Raw genomic sequence first — 26,431 nt, 5'->3', positions numbered from 1 at the left:
TTTATATAAATTGTTAATGTCTCCCTAATACCAAAATCACCTTTAATGGAATTCCTGAGAAAAGAATGTATCGTTTGTATACCCGGCTATTTTTTAGAATTAAGATTTAGGTTTTGTACTAATGACTTTTCCTCTTATAAATAGGTTTTTGATCAAAATAATGTATCACCCCCATTTCATAATTTGTTAGTAATGGTTAATCACTGGAAAATGAAACTGATCATAGTATAATGGAGGGTTTTGTTCACTGACGTCAGTGGTCATTCAGATAGTCTTAGCAATTCTTTAATTTCTCATTCTCTGCCTTTCAGCAGTCCAGTGTATCAGAGTATCCTCCACCTGATGGGTATGCATTCAATAACATGTACACAAGAGGACCCCATGTGGACCAAGGGGAAGCCGCTGTGGCTTTTAAGCCAACTCCTAGTCGCCATGCAGATAGGTAAGATTTCATGGACGCCATTTGGAGAGCTGAGGATAACCGTCTCTGATTTAGTGCAAGTAGAGGTCCCGGTGTCTGCTTTGTTCACTACTTTTTTAAACTTTCCATCTGTTAATTGTTTGATAAAGTTTCAGTCATTCCTTTTTAGAGTTGGCTTTGATAAAGAAAGCCTCTGGTCTATAATTCTAACTGGAAAACCTCCAGCCTATAACTCTAATTTAGAGCAAATGCCTTTGGATGACTTTCCGTTTTTAAAAAGGTGCTCTGACAAAATCTGTGAATTAAGAAGAAAGAATTGTTTTTGAAACTCTCCCCTAGTTTATACCAGATGGTCTCTAAGGATCTTTCTTTTAAAGGAAACCATTTCCATCTTTCCTCCCAACAAAAACAAAACTGCCTTTAGATAGAACTATTTCTAAATATAAACTAAATACTTAGAAGAAGGAGTCAGTGCCTTATTTGCCATTCTTACCATTTCATCTTACTGTATTTTATTTTCACTTTTCAGTTTTAGATTTATTTCCCCTTAGTTTTGCTCTTGAAAAACAATTCAGCGTGGGCAGAGGTGGAGACTTGAGATCGGGGAGAAGTAATGGCACTGGAGAAGCTTCCCTTCTTCAGTCTTGTTTTCTAGCGTCTGCAAAGGAGGGTTGTGGCCAACCCGTGTGCAAAACAGAAGGAAGAGGGTGAAAAAGGGTATGGAAGGGTGCTCGTTCAGATGAAGTGGGGCTGAAAGTTTGCCCTGGTACCTTCCTACCACAGCGCCTCTCTCACCACAGGGTGGCATTCCCTTTACTTCTTTTCAATATACTCTTTTCTTTGAAAAATGTTTTTAATGTTCATTTTATTTATTTTGAGAGGGAGATAGAGCACGAGCAGAGATGGAGAGAGAGAGAGAATCGCAAGCAGGCTCTGCGCCATCAGCTTAGAGCCCAAGGCAGGGATCAGACACACAAGCCAAGAGATCATGACCTAGGCCAAAGCCAAGAGTCAGACGCCTAACCGACTGAGCCACGCAGGCGCCCCGTGGTATACTCTTTTCTTAATAGAATCTAAAAAAGGTAGAATTTAAAATTTTTTATTTTTGTTAGGAATGATAATAGAGGTAATATGTAAGTAACTGGTGTGGAAATTTTACAGGTATTACTCAAAGGACACCAGTAACATATTATATGGAATATAAAATCGGCAGTGAATAATACATTTTGAAAATGCCAACATATGAAATAAGTTTTTTTTTTTTAATTTTTTGATGTTTGTTTTATTTTTGAGAAAGAATTCATAGATTTGTAGTCTATATTTGGCTTAATATCCACTAACCTTATGATTCTGCATTATTTATTTTTGCTGTAGTCATAGTTTGCTCATATTAATAGTATTAACTCCAACATTTTGTTCAGTTCTCATATTCTGTGAAATATAGTAAACTAAACTACTATTGAAATAATTTGTCAGAATGTTTCCTGGTAGGAACTGGCATTGACTTTCTTTAATGTCTTACTTCTGTTTTCAGCCTTTAGGAAGAGCTCACTAAATGATAATTTCTCTTTCTTTTTATAGAAATTATGATCCACTGAAAGCACAACCCAAGAAATATGCCAAATCCAAGTATGACTTCATGGCAAGGAACAACAGTGAGCTCTCAGTTCTAAAAGATGATATTTTAGAGGTAATAGAATTTTGTATATGCTTCATAAAGTGGATTTATCTTGTATAATGTATACAGCATATTTCATTTTGTATTTTGGTATATATCTAAGCCTTCCTTAAAGAAATTCAAAGGTCAGTGTTGTTTTATTTTATCCAGGATAAAAGCATGTTATAGATGCCTATGTCTATAGGAGAGGGAGCTGCTTTATCTTCTATTTTGTTTGCTGGGTTTTGTCTGGGGGAGAGGGTGAGAAACGGATGTGGGGGAGGACAGAGGTTGGATTTCTTGGCTTACTTTGTCCTCTTTTCTTCTTCTGGGCTTTATCCATTTTGGAATCAAGGCTGGTTATGTAGATACATCATAGTATTTTAAAAAGAGAGAACATGTCCTTCTTCCTGTCCTACTCCCCTTGCAAAAATCTATTCATCAGTGGGTAAGCTTTTCATCCTGGGAATCCTCTACCATGACTGCCAAATCCATTTCTTAGATCATAACTGAGAGTTCCTCTTCTTTAATATATAATGTGCAGTAGTCACAGTAGTTTTTATAATAAAGAATGGTTTCATACTTTTCCTTCCTGTTTGAAAGATGGATGTAGAAAAAAGACCTTTCCAAGCAAGTCATCTTAGTCATCTTTAAGTATTTCAGATAATGCAAATAGTCAAGCATTTTTAGCAGGTAATAAGGACCTCAAGTATGTTCACAATAGTGGTTCCATACCTGTTTGTTCTATACTGGTAATTATAATTATTTTAACTCCTAAGAATCATTCAATGCACAATTCAGCTTATTAGAAGTGAAAAGAGTTTCTTGGTCTAAAGAATAAAAATTGAACTTCTTTCATAGATTGGTTTTGGTATGGAATGATGCCTTTATTTTTTTGCATGATGACAGATCCTCGATGATAGAAAACAATGGTGGAAAGTTCGAAATGCAAGTGGAGACTCTGGATTTGTCCCAAATAACATTTTGGATATTGTGAGACCTCCAGAATCCGGATTAGGGCGTGCTGATCCACCATACACACATACCATACAGGTATTTATTGCGATTTTTTAGCAAAATTTAACTTTTTATAAACTTTCAAATTCAGCACTCTAAAATGGGATTTAATACTTTTTGTGTATTCATTGTTTTGAGACTTAATTTGTTGTACAATTTGTATAGTTTTTTCCCCCCTAGGGTAATTGGGGAGCAATGGTGAAAGATATAGGGAACAATTACATATACACATTTTTTTTCTGATTTATTACTTTAGGAAAGTGCCTAAAATGTTTACCAGTAAGTGCCTGTTTCTCTTTTTTCCCATCCTATAGCACTTCTGACCTTTGGAGAAGCAGTATTTCTGCCACTTCGCTCTTGCTCATAGCCTTCCTATCCAGTGGCTTCTTTTTCATAGAGGAAGGCACCGTGACAATTGGAAGGTGGCTCATCTTCACCATCTTTTGCCCTCATTCTCTTAAATGTTCTGCCCCTGACCTTGAACTTGCACTCTTCCCCTCCACCCCCTTACACCAACACATGAATATTCAGTTGGACTATAATGTTCCTCTCTTGATTTTAAGATTAAAATACACTTATGACATAGGGTGGATAGATCAGGCCCTCTCTTCTTGATCATTAAATAATTTTTGAGTCACATGCTACATTTTCAGGATTTCATTAACTCTGGTATCTCATTCACCCTAACATCTGAATCCACTTACTATTTAACTGTTGGGATTTTTGACCTGTGACAGAATCTCTAGAGTCCGGTCTACCAGCAGAGGCGGAATGGATGGACCACCCCATGTGTAGCCTGTGGACCTGTGGTGGTTTCTGTATCATGCCCCCAAGAAGAATTATTTTAATTTTCAGAGTTTTCGGCAAAAAGTCACACCTGACCCCACAGTAATGTCATGAATTTGAGTAGAAGCTACGCACACTATCCAGTGACATAGTTGATGTTCATGCCAGGCCCAGGCTTGTAAGGTACAGATTGTCCACATGTAGGATTGCAATCATACCCCTGCTGCAGGACCATTCATTTCATTACTCATGGCCCCTCATACCGTTCACACTGAGTACAGGGCCTGTACTCATCCAGAGTGGCTTTTGGCCTTATTAGAATCCAAGAGTCAAGCAAACTTTTTTCTTTTTTTTTTTTTTTTTTAATTTTAGAGAGGAGAGAGGGCAGAGGGGGAGAAAGAGACTCTTAAGCAGGCTCCACGCTCAAGTGTGGAGACTGATAGGGGGCTCAGTCCCACAACCCTGGGACCATGACCCCGAGCTGAAATCAGGACTTGGACACTCAACTGACTGAGCTACCCAGGCGCCCCAGGCAAACTTTTAAAGTAAAGAATTAGTGTACAATGTATGTATCTTGATAACTTAAGGTGAGGGCGGTGGAAATTCTGTTTGCTGTGCTTGTTTCGGCTAGCCTGACGTGCATACATACTGTGTACTTAATTTATGTTCATCATTTGTCATTAGCTGTTGATGCCAAAGAAGGAGTTTGAGTTATTCAAGGTATGATCTTCGACTCCATTTCCTGTGGATTTTTGAAGTGAATTTTCTGACTTAGTTTGAATACCTTTTTCTCTCCTAAGTGCCTTTCTGACACTGAGATGTGGTTACCTGACATAACAGAGGCTTCCGCCTGGTGTATAAGTGCCCGTGCCTGACCTTCTTTCCTATAGAGATTTGGACCAAATGCCTTAAACAGTGCTAAAGAGTGTATACTTGAAATATATGCCTAAAACCGTGATGGAGTGTATACCCTCGGAGCTTATGCAGTGTCTTTAACAGTTAACTTGTAATAAGCTGTAAGAAACACTGTTCACAGAGACCTTCTCTAGATGCTGCCTGTGAGCGGGAGCCAAGAGTTAAAAAAAATTAGCCAAGTTTTGTGTGTGTTTGTGCGCCTCCTTACTAGGGATGAGCAAACTCCAATAAAATACCCCAAACTTGTGAATCACATCAATTCTGAGTATTTTCCCCCACCAGAGATTTCCTAAGGAATTTGTCCTCTTTTACCTTTGTCTGTTTACTGCTCAGTCTTGTCTTTTCCTTGATTCTTGGCTTGGGCCATAAGTTGACTTCTCTGTGTAAAGGTTGCTGCTGTTTAAAACCGGAGCTAGACTGATACGTATCGCAGGTAGGGAAGAGTACTTTTTGAGGACATAAATGTTATTCCTCCTTTCTTGAACAGAGCCTCATCTTATATTTTTGGCAACTTTGGCACAACCAAGAAATTTTTTAAGTGCTCACAAGTTTCAGGAGTTTGTTTTGCTACTTTATGTAAATAGAAATGTGTGGGAATTGCCTGTTTGGGCTGGTTCCTTTTAAACTTTTCAACACTCTCTGACTGTCTTCTAAAAATTTCTGGATGCAGCTCTGGATACAGTGATATATGTGGAAACGCTAGAGAAGCTGTGTGTGTGTGTGTGTGTGTGTGTGTGTATGTGTAGGTTAAAAGCCCTGCTTTTAAAAGATAGTAAAAAGAGTTTATTTTTTAACAGCTCCTGAAAACTTTGGGCTTAGCCCAACAAAACCACCAAAATCTTGTAAAATTTTAATAAGCTGGTTTGACAGTCTGCTATCTAGCATAAATCCTACTCTAAAAGAATTCCTTTTCTCAAAGCATTTGTAACACACACATACACACACAATGACTAGGTAGAATAAGATGGAAAAGACAAAAGCATCCTTGGAAATATATGCCAATCATTTTATGTCTGTACAACAGTGTTATCAGTTACCTTTATGTAATATGGCTAAGGAAAAACTCTGTGGCTTGTTTTGAAACAGCAATAAAGATACCACATATTTATAATTCCAGTGATCCCAGCCCTCTAGCCTAAGAGATCTCCACCAATTACAAACAGATCAAAAGCAGCTCTGTGTCTTATTCATCTCCTTATTCACCTCCCAAATATTTGTCGAGTGCCAGGATCTTGCATTTGATGGAAAGGAAGAGAGAAAGCCTAGCACTGAGCAAGGGCCTCCATAAAAGCCTGCTCTCTGGAATTGGAATCACCAAGCCATCTGCCATGGCTTTGCTCCTTGGTGCTTGAAGGGTTACCAGTGGCCTCTCTCTCCTCAGAAATGGATGACAGGGGCTCCCGGGTGGCTCAGTAAGTTAAGTGTCTAACTTCTGCTCAGGTCATGATCTCACAGTTCATGAGTTCGAGCTCCACCTCCCCCTCCCCCCACACCTCTGTCTCTCTCTCTCAAAAATGAATAAACATTTAAAAAAAAAAAAGAAAGAAATGGATGACATACTTTTCCCCTGGTATCTTCCATCTATTGAGATCAAAATTTTGAAGGAATTTAAAGAAACAACTTCTTTTTTTTTTTTAATGTTTATTTATTTTTGAGAGAGAGACAGAGCACAAGCAGGAGAGAGGCAGAGAGAGAAGGAGACACAGAATCTGAAGCAGGCTCCAGGCTCTGAGCTGTCAGCACAGAGCCCAATGCGGGGCCCGAACCCATGAACTATAAGATCATGACCTGAACCGAAGCCAGATGCTCAATTGACTGAGCCAGCCAGGCGCCCAAGAAACTTCTTGCAAAAACATTTTAGATCCCTGTACTGTAGCGCTGAATGATACCTAATGGTTAATTGTTTAAGCTTCCTTCATAGGCACAGACAGCAATGGTATTACCCTCCATTATCCAGTAGATAATGGCCAGTGGTCAGTGTTCATGCGGAGTGCAGGCATTGTTTAAGGACATCACAAATACTGATTCATTTAATTCCCACAACCTTATGAAGTAGGCACATTTCATATATGAGGAAACTAAGGTATGGAAAAGTAAGTTACCCACAGTTAACAGCTGCATGAAGCTGGGATTGGGACCCAAGACTCTGGATTCGGAGCCCATGGTCTGACGCACTCAATCAGTAATGAGAATCGTGCTTAGAAAAGATTGTTTTCTCACACATGTGGTTTCTACTCTATGAAGGCTTGAGAGACATTTCCTCAGAATAGCTTTACCATGCATGGCATTGCGCTAAAAGTTAATTGGATAGTCACCATCCTCAGAATGGAACTTTTACCTTATCTATCAGTTCCTTAGATTTCATCAGTTCTTCCATTTTTTTACATCCTTCTGAGGAAAGTAATCCAAACTACATAATTTACTTAGAAAGTAGACATTGTGTGAATGGTGGGACTAAGGGAGTTAGACATAAACTGTTCTATGTGGCATCTACAAGTCACCAAATGTTTTAAAACTGCACAGTTGTGACTCTTACTGTTTCATACCCTGTGTTCCTTGTCAAGAATAATGGCGGTCCCCGGGTGAAGGGCACAAGAGCAATACTTGCTGTTGTTCACACACTTTCAGTTGGAGATTCTCTTCTGATAGCAGGGATGCTGGTACCTGGCAACAGAAGTAAATAGGTGTTGAATTGCCACCCGATGTCCCTGAGAATCTAGGTTATTTAATATCCTCACATTTGGAGTGATTTTTAACAGCTCTGTAAAGACAAGCCATTCCCACCTATCGTCTTTCCCCCATGGGTTCCACAGAATTTTAACAATAAAAGGGAGTGAGGTAATGCAGAATTTATAAAAGATATGGAACAGCGAAAAAAGGTTGATGGAAAACACAGGGAAAAGGAAGTAGATGCTTATGAGAGATTATGAAGAAATGAAGATAAATGATACACTTTTGATAAAAATTTTGCTGTAGAGCCTTCCAGTACTTTGTTGTTTTTTAGCTGAGCGACAAAAGATCAACAGCCAGGGTGATTTCTCCCCATGTGGCACCTACTTGCCACATAAAGTTTCGTGATATATCTTTTGATTTGATTCCCAGACCTCTGGCACTAGGACTGTTCATCTACTAGAATTATCTTTTTGCCCCGTAGATCCTCATGGTGTACGAGAGCAGAAACTAACCCCACCCTCCTGTTATTTCTGGTGTACTCAAGGCTTCACTAAAGAGGTCTTTCACTTAGTATTAAATCTACGTACTTATTATTATCATAGATATTCTTACCAGACCAAGGTGCAGATAATTATGAATATCTGGTGATTACAGTTCTGTGAATTAAACAGAAAATTTCCTGTCTTCTCTGTTTCCTAGCAAGAGATATGGTGATGGTTTAGAAAAAGCCCCAATCTGTTACTAACTAGCTGTGTGACCTTAAAGAAAGCATTTTATTTTTCTGTGCCCCAGTTTGCTCAGCTGTGAAATGGAAGGGGTCAGTAACCTTCATGATCTCCACAATCCAGTCTAGATACAAACTTGTGGTCTTTTTCTCTATGCACATTTAAATAGCCCTAAAATAGGAAAGGAAATATTTCCTGTGACTTTTAAACCACTAGCACCACTAATTTCACCCCATGTTATGAATGCTCTGTTTTTCAAGTTCAGATACTGCTGGACAGACAGTGACCATTTCACTAAAGATGTTTTCATATTCATTCCAGTAGGCCAACTTCCTGATAATATTCAGTTCTTTAAAATGCGTTTCTTAAAAGTAATCTCAGAACATTCTGTTTATCTATTAGAGGCATGGTTTTGAGAAAAGGATGTTAACTTTTTATTCTGCCTTATGTGTTGACATTTTCCCAAATACGTCTTGGAATAATTTGAATAGTCATCTCCCTTTCTCTGTCTCTCTCCGTCTCTCTCTCCATATATATCTATATATCTTATAGATATAGGTGATTATATATGGTTACTATTTATATATAGTAATGATAACTCAACATGCATGTGCAGAAAAACAAACTTTTGTTTAGACTGCTTACAAGTTTAAACCTAAAGCTCACTAAAACACACCATGATACATATTTCCTTTTGTAAAGTCAGCTTTTAAAGAGATTACCTTATGTTTAGTGTACTAATTGTATTCTTTATAAGCTGTAAGAATAAGATGAACCTAAAATATTTTAAAAACACAATACTATACAAATAGTTACTGAAATACTCTATAGTGTTTATACTGTAGCATGATTCTATATAGTTTTCCTTTGTTAGATAAGAATGATGGAAATTAATTAGATATTTACAAGCACCTTCACTAGTTGATTTGTAGGCAGGTAATTTTACTGTCAAAAACTAATTTGCTCACGTGTTCTGATATTTGATGTGAATTGTAAGTGATATTATTTTAGTTCCATCTCCTGTGTTAATTTTCTCATTTGATGTGATTTGCTCCATTTTCCTAATAGCAATTACTTGGCGAGCTATCAGAGGTAACCCACATTTGATCCCTCATGGCACTTCTTTCTAATAGCATTTTTGGATTCAATTTCTGGACTTAACACCCTCCAAACACAGTTCCAGCTGTGCCTTTTTTTTTCACTGCACAGTTCCAAAGAGACCAAGTTTAGAGGAAAAATGTGTAGGTTAAATTTTTAAGAACAGTTCAATTTCAATGGCTTGGTTGGGCTTGCTTGCATAACTTCCCCCCTGAAGCCATCTCTTACATGAATTAGGAGCTTATCTCTAAATAACTGTCTTTACTCCTGGAGAATTTCAGCTTCAGTGAAAAGTGACTCATTCTGACTTAATTATCAATAAGAAAGTAAATTTGCCATGGGGTCTAGTCATTCTGACTCCTTTCAGAGAAAGAGAAGACAGGGAGAGAGAGATTTTGATTTAAACAGAGCTTTAAATATATTTGTGGGAGATAAAAGGCAAGAGTTAGGATGGTGACAGTCACTATGGAGAGGTAGAGTCACTACCTCAAGGTGACCAGTCATGCCGGTTTGCTCACAAGTGAGGAGTTTTAGGGACGTGGGACTTCCAGTGCTCATACTGGAAGAGTTTGGTCAAGAGTTGTCAGAGTCAGGATTTATTCAGAGCTTCAGTGCTTGGTTCAGGAGAAGAAGGTGCAGGGTACGGTTCTGCTCTCCAAGACTTCCTGGAAGTTGAGGAGCCATCAATTTGGATCTTCCTCCAACCGAAAACAACCAAGAGACAGAAGTAACGAAGGAAAGGGCAGTAACTGGGTGGTGGGTAAAGGAGATTGGGAGGGACCCAGAGAAGTGATTTCAAGAGGCCGTACCGATGCTCAGTTTCCTCCGCACCAAGAGTGAGGAGTTGGCTTCCACAGAAACACTGCCCTGGTGGCTGTTTCAGAGCAGGTTCTGGTGGTTTGAGGAAACACTTCTGCCCCTCTTCATGCCATAGGCTGGAGACAGGAGGCAGGAAGAAAGGATCAAGAAAAGGGGAAAATATGCAAGGAAATTCATGACAAGTCTTCATACGGTTTCTCTTTAATCAACCACATGTATTTTAAGCCTATTATTCTGTTAGCTGGGACTGATAAGGTTGCATTATGCGGCAGGGACAGGTGAATGAGGTGAGGCAGGAGCTTTGGCGAGCCTGTCTCCAGACTCGACTCTGCCGGTAACGTGCAGCACATCCCATTTCACAGTATTATTCGGCGGATTGCAGAACACTAGCTGCTCTTGTTTTTATGAAAGCAGAAAATATGAATCACATCCTGGAATGCAGGGCTGTAGCATTTTTGTTTGTTTGTTGAGTCTTTAAAAACAATAATTTAAACTGACACTTTTGAGACCCTAACGTGAGAATTCACTGACCCTTTATGAAATGATATGCAGAGGATATTCTTGTCAAGGGAACATTACTTATACATTTATCAGAGGACTTTGGTGTGTGCTAAGTATAACATTTTGGTGATACTTGCTGTATTTTGGTTGCTTTTAAGTATCTTATTGGCCCAAATATAGAGAATATTTTTTATGGGGAATAATAATAATAAAGTAAACTCTGTTGTTGAATGTATCAGGAATGTTTTTAAGCCTCCAATGCCGAAGGGGTCAGCAGGCTCTCTCTTTCTAATCTAACTTCCTGTGCCATCTAACTTCCTGTCCCATCTGACTCCCTGTCCCATCTAACTTCATGGCACGCTCTTTGGATCTTGCCCTCTATTCCTTCCCTCCTTCTTCCCTTCTTCCTTCCCCTTCTCTGTATATCCCAATAGCTGGCAGCATTGCAACCTTTCTTTCGGTTCTGCTTTCATTTCTGCCTAATACCCTTCCCACCTTCTTCACCCCACTGGCTGGTGAGTGGTAGCTTTTAAAGAAACAGCAGAGAAGAACCGGGGTTTCTTCCCACACCGGTTTCCACAGGTGCTACTCATTTGCTGTGAAGGCGACTATGATGATGTGTGTTTCTTTGTTTTTGCTTTTTTGGTGGTTTTTTTTTTCTTTGTTAGTAATTTAAAAGCAGTGTGTGTTGTGTATTTTTATGTTTTTCATCTCTGTGGAAATTGGGGAGGCTTCTTTTAAAATCAATACCACCTTATATTTGGGCCAATTTAGGAATTAAAAGTACATACTGTTGTAACCAAAAGACCAGATTACCAAAAGGCCTACTTTTTTGCATTTTTTCTGCTAATCTTGAATTGTGGCATACTTAAAATCATGCCATTGCAGTATCTAAGCTTTACATAAATGATACACCACTGTTCCGTATCTGTGATTTTACAAAACAACACAAAAAGCAAAAGCACCCAAATACTGCCTTTTGAGAATTTGGAATTTGTTATATTGCAGTTATCTATTAGTTAAGATTATTTTGTTTAAAGTTTTAATTCTCCTTTGTACTTTAATAGGGAATATACATAAATAAAGTTTTCTAATAGCCTAACAGTCATGATTTAAAAATTACTGAAAGTTATTGTGTATTTTATTTCTTAAAAAATTTTTAATGTTTGTTTATTTTTGAGAGAGAAGGACAGAGTGTGAGCAGGGGAGGGGCAGAGAGAGACACACACATAGAACCCAAAGCAAACTCCAGGCTCTGAGCTGTCAGCACAGAGTACGATACAGGGCTCGAACCCATGAACTGTGAGATCATGACCTGAGCCAAAGTTGGATGCTTAACTGACTGAGCCACCCAGGCGCCCCTGTTACTGTGTTTTTTAACACATTCACCTTTTTTTAATACAAATCCCCACATGGACTGTTTTTAATATGTTTTCTAGTTGCAGTCATAAACATTTAAAGACCACACCATTACCCTCACCACATTTTACCCCACAGCATTCCTGTTTAACAAGGAAAATTTCTGATTTCAATAAGCTAATATTAAAATGATGGCAGAGAGTGTCAAGGCCTGAAAAAATTAACAGCATTTTAAAATTAGTTATTGTAAAACATAGTCCTGAGATGTTTTATCTACTGAGATATTACCCTTTTTCTTAACAAGCTACATGGGAAACAGCAGAATTAAACATTATTTAACCTAGCATACTTTTACACCAAGGAGTAAATAATGCTTTGTGGTATTGGCATTTAAACTTCCAGTGCAATTAGAGGTTAATATTGATACAAATTGTAAAATAATCAGAAATCTTTTGCCGTACCCTGGTGTTGTGGGATTCCAAGTTCAATTTTTATTTTTTGACCTTTATTACTATTATTAATACTACTATTTGCTATTAGTTATATTTTTAACTTTTTAACTTACATTTTGAATTTGAACAAATATGTAGAATATTTAAAAAATGATTTTTAATGATCATTATAGTAAATAGGATTGGGTGTGAGTGTGTGTGCATGCGTGTGTGTATGTGTATGGATTTGATACGGATTTGCAGGTAAGTTTACAAATAAATAGCCAACAGTGTCCTGTTAAAGTATAAATTGTTTTTGTAGCCCAGGTTTTATATTTTTGCAATCTCTGATTATTTGTCTTTTTGTAGAAACAAAGGATGGAGTATGGTCCCAGACCAGTGGACACTCCCTCTGCTCCGTCACCTCCTCCAACACCTGCTCTGGTTCCTGTCCCCCTTCCTCCTTCTACTCCAGCACCCATTTCTGTGCCAAAGGTCCCGGCAAACATAACCCATCAGAACAGCAGCTCCAGCGACAGCGGTGGCAGTATTGTGCGAGATAACCAGAGACACAAACAGCTTCCGATGGACCGTAAGTTTCCCAGGGAGGCAACAATATACAGCTTCTTCCATGAATCAAAAGCACTGCTAAGTAAGATAATGTGTATGATTAGTTCTACTGGTATAAACAGCATTCAGTGTAAATAAGTGGTCCTTTTACTTGCATGGTATTTCATAGATTACAAAGACTTTTCACCTAGTTTCTTGTCCTTCAGGTAATTCTAAGAAACTGGGAGTTCTGTGCACTCTCTATTGTATCGTATTGTATACATGTCTATGCATAGTCCAGTATATCGTGGTGGTTGAATGCAGACTCTGGTGCCAGACATACTCGCGTTTGTACAGTGAAACACCACTTATGGGCGTGTGACCTTCAACAATTTAAGAATCCTCTCTGTACTTCAGTATCTGAAAAGTGGGGGAGAATAATGGCATCTGTGTCATAGGATAATGGTGAGGATTTAATGAAGTAATACATTTAAAGCATTTAGATCAGCCATTCTCATCCGGAGATGGTTATGCATCCACCCCCCACAAGGGAACATTTGGTATTGTCTGGAGATGTGTTTTCATCACAGTAGGGTAGATGCTACTGGCGTCTAATGGGTAGAAGCCAAGGGTGTTTAGCAACATCCTACAGTGAACAGTTCAGTCCCCCTGCAACAGAATTATTTGGTCCAAAATACCAGTGTGGCTAAGGTTGCAAAACTCTGATTGATGTGACGAATATGACCCACAATAAGCAGTCAGCCAGTGCTTGCTGCTGTCAACCTCAGTGTCATAATCGTGGTGTCCCTGCTCTTCTTCCTCACATTTGTGACCCATGCACACTCACATTAGCTTGACACCGTCAACTTGGAATTCCAGTTTCAGATTTGCCCTCCAAATTCAGATTTCATTGGATTTAGACTCCAAATTCATATTTTCATAAATTGAAGTTTGATTTTTCACATGAATGTTTCTGTGAAAACCAGATTTTAAAAGCTAAGAGAAAAGACACCATGGTAAACTTTGGATTATCCTCATTAGCACTGTTAAGCAGCAGTGTAGATCAGTTGAAAATTGAAGGTACTTCTACAATAAGTGTTCTTATTATTTAATCTTCCATAGTATGTTTGTATAAGTATCGTAAAGTTACTCTGCTTTACCTATACTTGACATGTAAAAATTTGCGGGACACTAGAGCCAGGAAGATATTCCCTGAACATGATAAAAGTATATAAAAGGCATCTTGTGTGTGCCCATGCATGTGTGTGTGCACCTGAATAAAGGATGTCTGTCTTATCTTCATCATGGGCTCTCCTAGGGCTCAGCTCTGGGATCTTCCCTCCATGGAAACATATTCTTACTGCAAGTGATCAATCTATTTCCATTTCTTTCAATACTGTCCATATTGCTGGAGAAGGAATGACTCCCAGATTTGTCTCCACACCAAATCGCAGCTCTGCCATCCGGATACAAGAATTGAACTGTTCACTTTAAAGCTGAGATTAGAGGGTTAGATTTAAAACCAAACGACGGGATCCTTCCCTCCAACTTTCACCCTACATTTTTCTTGTTTCAGTAAATCAGACCCACATCTATTCAGTTGTGGTCATTCTTGATAATTTTTGTTTAAAAATTTAAAAGATGACATGTATATTATTGTTGAGTTCTAGAAATTCTGGCTAAACGCAGTAAGCATTAGCCTACTTTTATACATTACTTACTTTCCCCAAGTAAAGCTGATTATCCGTATCCCAACCCTACGAAAAAAAAACTAATGGAATAGTGAAGTTTTAGAGAAATGGTGAACTGTGCTGCAAAAACTGTACGAGAATATGTCAGTGTATATAAGCGTAATATGTTATGAAGTTTTTTGAATGTTTGTGTATTTTTTAAAAATTGGTTTTACTTTTTTTCAAAGACACTTAAAGACATAGTTTTGAGATGAGAAAGTTCTGTAAATATTTTTATTGATTTCCCTAAGGAAAATTTTCCTCTGAGAAATGAACATTCTTTTTTCATTTTCACCACAAGTTTATAACCCTTTTCTTCTTTGATACGTCAGCATCGTGATCTTTGACACGGTGGCCGTCCTCCTAGGCCTAAGCCCGACTCCATAAGCATCTGGTCCCCTTGGAACGCTCTGTGGGCTGGGACAGTTTGTTTTTTGTCCTAGTCTAAGAAACTAAGAATAACCTAGTGGGAAAGAGGCATACTTTGAATACTTTCAAGATAGAGAACTCTCCTGATAATTGTGACTCATCACTTTCAAATCTGCTGTTCGTAAGGGTGACATTGGCATATAAAATATAAACCTTTCTCCCCAAATTAACAGCTGTACATTTTTCTTCACAATAACAAAACGTTGCATGTATCAATACAAAGTTCTCTTTAAAGATACCTCACTCAGATGCATAGTTTCACATTAAATAAATGTATTTCTTTTTCTGAAAGAATAATTTTTGTGAAAGCTTTCTCCTGAGCACATTTTTGGAGAACGTTTCTTTTCTGAATGAATGTTGGGGCTTCTCAACAGTCTTTTAGATCCAGACAGACACACCGAAATGTGTATTTGTCGATAGCCAGATTTCTCTCAAATAAGCTTTTATGCTTCCTACATTCTCTGCTTACTGCTTAGCCTTGAGATTAAAGTAGAAGAAACTGGAAAATGAATACTCACTCAAAAAAAAGTTACCAAGGAGCCGTACACAAGGAAAAATGTCAACACGCCTGTTTTTAAAATGTAGCACCTAGCAGGGGTGAGACAGAGCGACTCACCCTTTGCAGAAGTTAACCGTGGTTGCCTATTCAGACTGGCTGTTCGGAGCCACACGTCGCAGAAGCCACACGTCGCAGAAGCTATTCACATTGGTTCATTGCAGGATTTAAAAAGGTTCCCCTCTTCTCTCTTTTTTTTCAATAGTTTATTGTCAAGTTGGTTTCCATATGACACCCAGTGCTCATCCCAATCCTCTTCTCACTTGTGAAGAAACCAACACTTTAGTTATTTTGCATTTCTTCTACTTCCTTTGAAATGTTAGTCCTTTTATTTGGGTTTAATCTTCTGTAAATCAGAAGTGTTGTTTCAGAACAAGGTGTAAAGTTAGTCTGGTTTGTTGTGTGCTAGAAAATAAAAAAGAAAAGGAAAAGAAAAAAGACAAAAAAGATCATAGAACAGTGTCACAAAAAGCTCCCTTATGGGCCAGGTCATTGCCTCTTACGAAGTTAATTAGTCAACTGGATTATTATATCAGTTCTTTGTATTTAATCATTGACGGTATCATACAAATAATGTACCTATATTTGTGTGTGCATATATTTATCTATATATGTATTATGTATATATATGTAATATATATAATATAATCTATAATGTTTTTAAATACACAAATACATTATTCCCTTTCCTATACCTTCATTTCTTCCCCATTTTTCTCATAAAGATAGTGTGTATACACATCCTTCCCATAATCATAAAATGGGTGGTAGAGAGGGATAACATGTATCCTAATAAAAGGTAGTTTCAGTGACTTTGATCATAAAGCGTCCATGAGCTGAAAGCCAGGAAATCCGGTCTAAATTCTGCTAATTAACAACAGTGCGATTCGACACATCATTTCTCCTCTTTTGACCTCTGTTTTCTCAGCTGTTTAATTTAGGAGTTTGTATATGATGCTTTTCAAAGTCTCACTTAGTGAAAAAGTCAGCAGAACGCCTCAGTCATTCATTTGTTCAGTGAGCATTTACTGAATCCCTACACGGTTCCAGGTGTTTCAGGCAAAGCAAACAAAGCAGGCAAACATCCCTTTTCTCTTCAGGCATGTACTTTGATGAAAGGAAATGGATACATAAGTGATTGAGTTGACGAGGAATATTAGAAAGGGGTAAGCGGTTTTGTAGAATAATACAGCCACGTGGATGGGAAGTGCTGTTGGGAAGGGGGTTGCCATTTTAAATAGGGGAAATCTGAGGGAGGGGAAGAATGAACCGAGTGGATTTGTGGGGGAAAAGCATTCCAGGCAGAGGCCCCTAAATTTGAAGAGCCTCAAGGAGGCCATTGTGAGCGAGAGCAGAGGGCTGCACGGAGACAGTGGAGTCACCTCAGGAAGTGGTCCTCTGAGACCTTTCACTGGGAGTAATTTTATTTCTTGGAAAGGTTTGGAGCAGAAGAGTTGCAATATCTGACTTATATTTTACAAAGGTCATTTTAGCTGCTGTACTGAAAACCGAATGAAGAGCACAGGGTGCCGTGGTAGAGAATAGAAGGAAGGCAGGAGATAGTCCAGTGGCTCAGACCAAGCTGGTCACAGAAAAAAATGGAGCAAGCGGTCAGATTTTTCATATGTTTTGATGAGAGGACTAACAGAATTTGCTGATAGGTTGGATGTAATAGAAGACAAAGGGGAGTGGAGCGTAGCTCCATGGCATTTTGCCAGAGGAACTGAAAAAATAGAATTACCATGAACTAAGTTGGGAAGTGTAACATGAAAACAAGCTTCGGGAAGAAGAGAAGCCTTTCAGATTTGGGCATGTTAAATTTGAGCTACCTAATAGACATCCAAATGGATATATCAAGAAGGTGGTTGGCATACATGGGTCTAGAGTCGTGAGGGACAGTCTAGACTGGAGAAATAATTTCGGCAGTCATCAGCTTTTAAAGGGCACACTGCTCGTTGATGGGGTGAGTTCAGCCAGAGGAGAAGTCCAAGGATTATGCCCTGGGGTACGTCAACATTACTTACTGGGGAGATAAGAAGAATCAGGAAAGGATACTGAGAAGGAGAGGCCAGTGAGACAGGAGGGAAATCAGGTGAGTGTGGTGTTTTGGAGGCCACAGGAAGAAGGCATTTTAAGGCATTTAAGACATTTTAAGACGGCATTTAGGGTATTTTTCATATGTTGCTGGTAGGTTAAGTGAGACAGTGACTGGGAATTGACCATAGGAGTTTAGCAAAATGTAGCGGAGGGACGGGGCTAGAAGTCTTATTTTTTAACAATGAATTCAAGAGAAAATTGGAGAACAAGAATGGGAGTCAGCTAGTCCAGACAAATTTGCGGGGAATTTGTGCAAAGGGGGGCAGAGAAATGAGCAATAGCTGGGAGGGACATGGGCTCAAGAGCATGTTTATTTCGGGGAGAGGAACAATAACAAAATAGTAGTGTGTTTGTATGCTGATGAAATGATCCAATAAGAAAGGAAAATGCAGAACCTAGGATAAGTAGAGGAGAAATTACTGTCCAAGTATTTAACTAAGCAGAAGAGGGGCACCTGGATGGCTCAGTTGGTTAAGCGTCTGACTTTGGCGCAGGCTCAGGTCATGATCTCAGAGTTTGTGAATTTGAGCCCCACATCGGGCTCTGTGCTGACAGCTCAGAGCCTGGCACCTGCTTTGGATTCTGTGTCTCCGTCTCTCTCTCTGTCTCTGCTCCGCCCTCACTCGTGTTCTCCCTCTCCCTTCCTCCCTCCCTCTCTCTCTCTCTCTCTCTTTCTCTCTCTCTCAAATATACATAAAACATTAAAAATGAAATAAATAGGCAGAGGACATGGGGTCTATTGCACATGTTGAGGGGTGGCTCTTCCTTAGCATGGAAACAGTTCATCCGTAATGTAATAGGGAGAGAGAGAGAAAGAGAGAAAGGAAGAGACGGAGGGAGGGAGGAAGGAAAGAAGAGTGCGTGGGGAAAGTGCTGGTAGGTGAACCACTGGGGGAACTTATGGAGGTTCTCTTATAACTTATTTGACATTAGGACAGTGAGGTCATCAGTTCAGGGTGAGAATTGGGGAATGAGTGTTGGAAATTTGCAAAGAAAGAAGATACCAAATACTTGTCTAAGGGGGCAGTTACTTGGTCTAGGGTAGATCCTCAACCTTGCTGACACGGGACTGGGTCATTCTCTGCCGTGGGAGACTGACAGGGACACTGTAGAATGGTCTGTGCATCTCGGGCCTCTACCGACTCCAGGATAGTTGCATCCTGTCTCCTCCTCCCCTCGAATTGTGCCATCCACAAGTGTCTCCAGCCATTGCCAGAATGTCCCTGGGGTCACGTTTCCCCCACTTGAGACCAGGGCCCTACGGAAATGCGGTAAGATTGTCAGGAAACATTAAAAGCCTGGTTGAGGTTCATATTCATGAATTTAACATGAGATCCTTCAGCCCTGTTGTATTATACTCAGTGTGCAGGTGCAGGCACAGAATAAGCAGAAAGTGAGCGTTAACAAGGGGTGGGGTTTTGCCCAACGAGTACAACGAAGAGAGAGAAGAGCCAAGGAGCGATTTTAATAATTGATCGTGGACTTTGGACCGGGTGAGGATGAAAGTGACGAAAGATGATAGGAACAGTAGATTGTAAGTCCGCTTGGAGTCCAAGGATTTTTGGCATTGGGCTCTAGAGAGAGTGACACCTGTTAGCGGTTTTCAGAAATAACCTACTCTGTGCTGGTGCCTAGGAAGGAAATCTCAGATGGAGGAAGTGCAGGACGAGCTCATCCACAGACTCACCATCGGTCGGAGTGCCGCGCAGAAGAGGTTCCACGCGCCACGGCAGACCGTGCCGGTCGTCAATATCACTTATGACTCCACGCCAGAGGACGTGAAGACGTGGTTACAGTCAAAGGGGTTCAGCGCCGTGTAAGTCTCTGTGGGAATACTTTACGCTGCTGTGTGTAAAAATCTGCCTTCTTTTCGGTTTGGTCGCTAAGATGCCGCAAGTGACTCTTTAAAAATTTAGGGAGCCCAGACTGCATGTGTTCCCTGCTCAGGAAATAACTATGGGTATTTACAGCTAAAAGTCTATACTATAATCACTATAATTCGGTGGTGCTCTATTTTCTAGGTGATGGTGCCTGCTTACCATTGGTCCTTGAAGCAGACTGTCAGTAGCTTTGAGGAGGTAGCTTCCCTTCCCCCACACCAGGTTACACAGGGTAGGACTAAGGTCTCCGCTAGACCCCCCAGACGGTGACGGACATATCTTTTTCTACGGCAAAATATAGATTCTCAGCCAAATAAAAAATAGATACATTACCCATCATAGATTATAGCCTAAAAGGGCTTTTCCCTTAGTGAACCCATGGTAAAGATTCTGTTTATCTACATTTATGTGTATTTGATACAGTGAACTATTTCAATAACACATGTTCAAGGGAAATTTGATATTATAAACCTACATACCCAACATGAGTGAAAAATGGGATACACTGGTTAGCTGCCTGGTTGCTACAAAGTTATCTGTTCCGCCTATGAAGCACCCTATTTCAGCGACTTGGTACTCAACAATAGTGATTCTAAATACTTCACGATCATCTTATATAGCCTCGGGGTCATCGTCAAGGAAGTCCCTGGTCAGTGCCCTATTAAGTACCGAAGTACCATTTTCTAAGAGTTTCATTGTACGGGAACACTTGGGAAAGACAGGTAAGAGCAGGACCAGAATGATCGTGTTTTGAACGCTGCATTTCTTTTTCTCCTGTGTTTTTCAGGACTGTCAATAGTCTTGGAGTATTAAACGGCGCACAGCTTTTCTCTCTCAATAAAGACGAACTGAGGACAGTCTGCCCTGAAGGGTCCAGAGTCTTTAGCCAAATCACCGTACAAAAAGCTGCGCTAGAGGTAAGACTTGTCAACCCAGGGTGGTGTTTTTCCTGCATGAATCAGGAGGGTGGTCTGCAGATTGAAAGCTCTGAACTCAGCCCTTGAGGTCCACGTTGGTCAGTTTCCCGCTCACAGAGAGCCGAATTAAATTTGACTGAGCTTTTATAATTTACCACTGGAGACCATCAGTGACCATTTGCAGGAAGACTGATTTATCATAAATGCTCCTATAACATGAAGCTTGGAGCATATACTTTGGGACATTAAATGAAAAGCCTGATGCGCTCATTTCATATGCATCAACTACATCTCTAGGAATTTAAATTTCGACACAGTAGTGGACATTCACTTCTGAGTGAGTAATGCCTTAAGAGGCCAGAAGTCTTTTGCCTGTTCTTGATATTTAGTTTGGAGGATTCTGGAAGGTTAGTAGTTATATAGTCTTAAAACCCTGGCTTTGTGTCGTAGGTCTTGTCATGCATCTGAAGAATCAGAGGGACAATACTGGGTAGGGGTCACTGAAAATAGTGGCGAAGACAACTTATTTAGTCCTAGCTGTGTGTAGGAAAGGAAGAGAGTGAACATTTTCTAGATTGAATACCCTTAAGCTTCCAGTGTGCTACTCTTCTCAAAATGGGCTGTGTGAGGGTAGTAGTTTCAAACTGTTCTATCTCACAGCTCTTAATGGCTTTCACAAAATTATACTTGGACTCAGATGAAAGGACATTGGCTTTGGTGTAAAATTGATACATAATTCTCTCTAGCAGGTGTATCATCTAAATTCAACAGTTAAATAAGTCAGAGTGAAATAGCTTCATGCATGCAACCCTGTAACCACTCTTAGGAGAAATTTGATTTCCTTGGCAATGTTTCCTACGGTAATGATCTTGGGAGTTCCCTATTAGGTGAATCTCTGGGGTGTTCTATATTAGGCCTTCTTTCTATTGAATATGAATAAGAATTATATTTTTTCTGAGGCAGGTTTTTTTTTTTTTTTTACCATTACATATTTTAATTTTATTGAGAGTATATAAAATTACTTCTTAAGAGTATGATAGAAAGGTCCAGAGTTCCCGAATTCCTTTGTTCCAGACTGCCTATACTTTGTCCTCAACCCCCGTTTCCTCTTGGTCTCTTGCTTCTGTTCCTCTGGATGTGAACTGAGGCAGACTGACTACCTGAGGTTCTTCATCTTCCTCAACCGCCTTCCCATTACACCCTTCTGCATTTAGTCCATCTTTTACAGGACTCACCTGGGTTGCTGGAAACTTCCATTGATGAGAGCAGAATAAGGAGGGTGCCCAGGGATCATAGGTAGGGCCTGACAAGGAGAGTTGACATGATGTCAGAGGGTCAGAACCTTCGTGGATTCTGAAGGGAACTTGGTGTATTCTGAGCACAGTCTCTGAGCCTCATTTAGAATCCCCTAAAGGCATATGAACATCTTGCTTGACTTAAGAGGATTCTTTGATAATTCACCATCTTATCGTGCTTATCGTGCACACATTTTCTTTCTCCCAGGGAATCTGGAGCATTCCGCATACATTATTGAGTTATCTTTATCATGTTCAGGTAAAAGGCATAGTGAATGAATTGCCTTAAGACTTCCCATAAATGAAAAACTGATTAATGGGATGGATTAGTGAAGTCCAGAAGCATCACTTATATGAAGGGCAGCCTTCCGTTTTCCCCAAGAGATAATTAGAAGAAAAACAAAGGACTTTTACCCTGAACCATTTCATTACATGACCTGAAGCCTGCACAAACCAGTCACCATCTTGTCTGAACCGAGTTTATTTTTCAGGATAACAGCGGCAGCTCCGAGTTGCAAGAAATCATGCGAAGACGACAGGAGAAAATCAGTGCTGCTGCTAGTGATTCAGGAGTGGAATCTTTTGATGAGGGGAGCAGTCACTAATTTGTTTTTAAACTCCATTGAAATTTTTGGCATTATTCCAACGTGCTTTGTTTTAAGAAGCCATGAAGGGAATGTCAGATCCTTATTTCTTGGAATACTTAATTTATCGCCATAAAGAAACAATGCAAACATAAGTAAGCAGAGGACTTGTTTCCTGGCCCATTATTTTTATTAAAGCTGAATACTTTTAAATAGATGTTTTACCCTTGGGAAATGTGTTGGCCTACTCCACCAAGGTCAGGTTTCCTTTACTGGATTACTTATGTCATCCCCACCTCAGTGGATAAGCCGGCATTTTTTGACAGTGGTGAATTTACTTCTTGCAGCAAAACTAAGATATTGTCCGTGATTTATAATCTAAATAATTTTAGTTTTGCCCATGACTCTGGTGTCTGTCATTCCGAGTGTAGCTTGCTTTAGGCTAGCCTCTGCTTACTTAGGTCTCTCCTTTGACATACTCAATGATAGAACGTTTAGATTTATTTAAAGTTCTTAATGCCAACGGTTTTCTTTAAAAAAAATCAAAACACTTAATGAACTGTAAAGTACAACAAGGCCTTGGACATGCAAATAGAAGCCTAGGAAGCATCCCCAAGACATTTTATGTATCATGGCTCTGTTGATCACAACTCCTTGTATAGCCTGTATTTTGATTTAGTTTATATTCTGCTTATTATCTGTATTGTGTTCTTACATGTAAGAAAGCACAAGTGGAAAAGAGGTCATATACAGTCAAAGTGTGTCACAGGAAGTAGCCCACATTGGTGTACGTTACAGTATTTTGCTAACGAAGGCCTCAGTTCTGAATATTGATATAAGTAGTTAAAGGGATGTTGGGGCCATTTTATGTGTTTATCCGTGTCAAGTTCTTCTGGTAATAAGAAACACTTAATTTACACATATTTTAATCCCATGAAAGATTCTAGATAGAGAAAAGAAAGATACTTAACCTTCAACAAATGTTATTTTTGGAAACACAATTTTTGTCATTAAATGTTATATTATTTCACATATATGAAACAGATGTTATGTAAGAATGTTGTATATTTTAACATAAATCCATTTAGAGAGATTATCTAGATTCATTAATTTTCATAGTGCCTTTTTCACAGTCAGCTGGAAAGTCTGCAATAAACAGTATTTGCTGGATGTTAAGAAATGGCTTCCGTCTCACTGGCAAATGGGATCTGTGGTCCGTGGGCTGTGGATCAGGGTGGAATGGAATGGGAGCAACAAGCCGGCTCTTTTTTTATTTGTTGTGTTTTTGGCTGATCTCCAGTATGTTTCTGAGTGGGTAAAATCCGTTCTGCAATACTTTATTCACTGGTCTCTCTTCTTCCCACCTCTCTCATTTCATTATCTTTCCCTTCTACCCTCCAGTCAGAACTGGTCACAGCAGTGAAAACAAAAGTGCACGGCACTTAGGATTACGAAGTGCTCCCACAGAAGTGCTTCCTGAGGTTTCTGCAAGAACTCTGTGAGTTGTATTTTGTAGATCAGGAAACAGCTTCGCAGGTCTAATTTCCCCCCTAATTATGAAAGGCACGGGAGTTGCTAATCTTCCATTTCTGAGTCTCCCTGTAACAATGCCCATCGGACAGAGTGGAACAAACAAAGAGAATGATGAACGTGACTCCAGATCTTTTCCATGTCGTAAGCACAGACACACATTTATAACTTGGCCCTTACTGAAAATCTCTGAAAATGTAGGGGAGAGACGAGAGAAAATAGATAGGAAAGGTCAGATAACCTGAGTGTGTTGTGACGTAAGTGATATTGCAAGAACTGGTGTAGTTTATAAGGATGTCCGTGTGCTCTAAAACTCCAGTGGAAGATATCACCACGGTGGTGACTGCAGGAAGCAGTTAACTGCCTTCCGAGCTGTGGGAACAAAGGGAAGAGTTGGACTTAGCAGAATTTAGAATCTTTGAGGGAGACGGACTGTAGACTCTGGATCCAGACATCTGGGGAGTTTGGTCCGTGGTACCTGAGAATTTTAGAGAAAAGACCTCACAGTTGGTAAAAACAACAACAGCAGTGGGGCGCCTGGGTGGCTTAGTCGGTTAAGCGTCCGACTTTCGCTCAGGTCATGATCTCACGGTTCGTGGGTTCGGGCCCCGCGTCGGGCTCTGTGCTGACTGCCAGCTCGGAGCCTGGAGCCTGTTTCAGAGTCTGTGACTCCCTCTCTCTCTGACCCTCCCCTGCTCACGCTGTCTCTCTCTCTCTCTCTCTCTCTCTCTCTCCTAGAAATAAATAAAACATTAAAAAAAAAAAAAAACAGAAGCAGCAGCAGCAGCAGCAACAAACCTCTGAGAAGGAGGCTCGACCTGTCTGGTGCCGTTGCCTCAGCAATTCAGATAGGAATTCAGCTGAGAAAACTGGAAAGCAAACCCACCGAGCTGGGATGCAGACCTCAGGAGACCCCGCCAGCCAGCTGGGACTCAGATTTCCATGAGGGCACAGGGAGGCTGCTCTGGGAGCGCGGGGAAAACAAGCAAACTGGTAGCTGGAACCTTCTGGCGATCAATTGCTACTTACACAGTGAGCTAATGTTAGGGCGATGTTAATGTAATCAGGAGGTAAAACAGGAGGCAGCAAGTGGCTCGCCCCTTCCAGCTGCTTGTCCCCCTGCAGCACTCTCTGGGCGGGATCTGCTGGGAACACAGCTGGCGAAGTCCCAAATCACAAAGATGAGAAAAGAACGGTAGATTTGAACGAGCTCAATATACAGTCCATTCCAGTCCTGGCTGTTTGGCCTGGATAGTTGCTCCTCTGTACATATTTGAGATTCCATATAATAGTTTTTAAAAGTTCATACTTTTACCTAACAAGATGCATTCATCCTTTTCTTGTTTAAATAGTATTTAATATAAAGAATTGGTTAAATAGGCAAAAACAGAGCACAGAGGTGGTAATAATAGGACCCAGCTTCCACGCCTCGGGCTGGGGGAGCAAAGGGGGGGTGGGGAGGGGTTAGGTCTATTAGCATTTGGATGCCTGGGGAAAGGGCCTAGAAATCTTGGACCCAGAGCCTTGGGGGAGGCGCTGTCTGGTGTTGGTGCTGGCGCCTCAGGAACACAGAGGAGAGATGCCATGAAGAGCTGGGACAGAGACCTTTGGGGAGAGGATTCTGGACACTTGATGCTCATATCCCCGAGGAGGTGTAGTCATGTTGGTTCTGAAAGTGTAGGATGGGAGAATCTAGAAACTAGAATCACCTACCACCACTGGATTAATTGCTGCTGCCAAACTGGTGGTCTCTTCACTGGTGTTAACCCGTTCGGTTATAATGTGGCCTTTGTGTAGTTTTCTTCTTGGTTCCTGTTCTTGGTGTTCATTGAGCTTCTTGGAATTGTGGGATTGCAGTTTTTATTAAATTTGGCAATATTCTCAGCGATTATTACTTTTTTTTCCCCTTCTGTCCCTCCTGCCTTTCTAGCCTTGAAAGTCTCCCAATTTTATGTATATTAGACCATTTGACATTTCCCCAAGTTCCTCGATGCTGTTAATTTTTTACCTAACCTTTTTCTCAGAGTTTCATTTTGGGTGGTTTCTCTTGCTGTCTTCAAGTTCACTATTTTCTTCTGGAGTCTCTCGTCTAATTCTAGTCTCTTTCATTGTATTTTCCGTTTCAGACATTAGAGTTTTCATCTCTAAAAGTTTAATTTGATAGTTTAAAATATCTTCCATGTCTCAATTTACTTAATATTTCTTTATCAATCATAGAGAATACAGGGGCACCTGGGTGGCTCAGTTGGTGAAGCATCTGACTCTTGGTTTCAGCTCAGGTCATGATCTCACGGTTCATGAGATTGAGCCTTGCATCAGGCTCTATGCTGACAGTACAGAGCCTGCTTGGGATTCTCTTTCTCCCCCTCTCTCTGCCCATGCGGCCTCAAAATAAATTTTTAAAAATTATAGAGAATACAGTTAAAATATATGTCTTAATGTTCTTATTTATAGGTTCTATC

At 40.0% G+C, this 26,431-nt stretch overlaps 1 protein-coding gene and 1 long non-coding RNA gene across 3 annotated transcripts in view; one reads left to right on the top strand and one right to left on the bottom strand.

Annotated features, from left to right (window-relative positions):
- Positions 1–23,613, top strand: part of EPS8 (epidermal growth factor receptor pathway substrate 8) — a 186,883-nt gene extending 163,270 nt beyond the window's left edge. Inside the window, exons 16-22 of one of the 2 annotated variants that reach the window (XM_039244659.1) lie at positions 315–442; positions 2,003–2,111; positions 2,988–3,131; positions 12,772–12,994; positions 19,399–19,579; positions 20,431–20,560; positions 22,347–23,613. In XM_039244659.1, coding sequence (XP_039100590.1) covers positions 315–442; positions 2,003–2,111; positions 2,988–3,131; positions 12,772–12,994; positions 19,399–19,579; positions 20,431–20,560; positions 22,347–22,460 — 1,029 coding nt within the window. In that variant the 3' untranslated portion in view covers positions 22,461–23,613. Of the gene's footprint in view, positions 1–311; positions 443–2,002; positions 2,112–2,987; positions 3,132–12,771; positions 12,995–19,398; positions 19,580–20,430; positions 20,561–22,346 lie in introns of both variants that reach the window. The other variant, XM_039244658.1, reaches the window with a different exon arrangement.
- LOC120240069 lies at positions 7,343–21,939 on the bottom strand. Its single transcript, XR_005530577.1, has 3 exons — positions 21,796–21,939; positions 15,727–16,071; positions 7,343–7,460 (listed from the first exon to the last, which is right to left on the bottom strand). It is a non-coding gene; the product is annotated as an uncharacterized LOC120240069 (long non-coding RNA).
- Positions 23,614–26,431: the final 2,818 nt, after the last annotated feature.

This window comes from Hyaena hyaena, unplaced genomic scaffold (genome assembly GCF_003009895.1).
Source record: "Hyaena hyaena isolate Hyena2069 unplaced genomic scaffold, ASM300989v1 scaffold_247, whole genome shotgun sequence".
NCBI classification, from domain to species: Eukaryota; Metazoa; Chordata; class Mammalia; order Carnivora; family Hyaenidae; genus Hyaena; species Hyaena hyaena.
The sequence above is the reverse complement of the archived record's forward strand: the minus strand, read 5'-3'. Positions and strand labels throughout refer to the sequence as shown.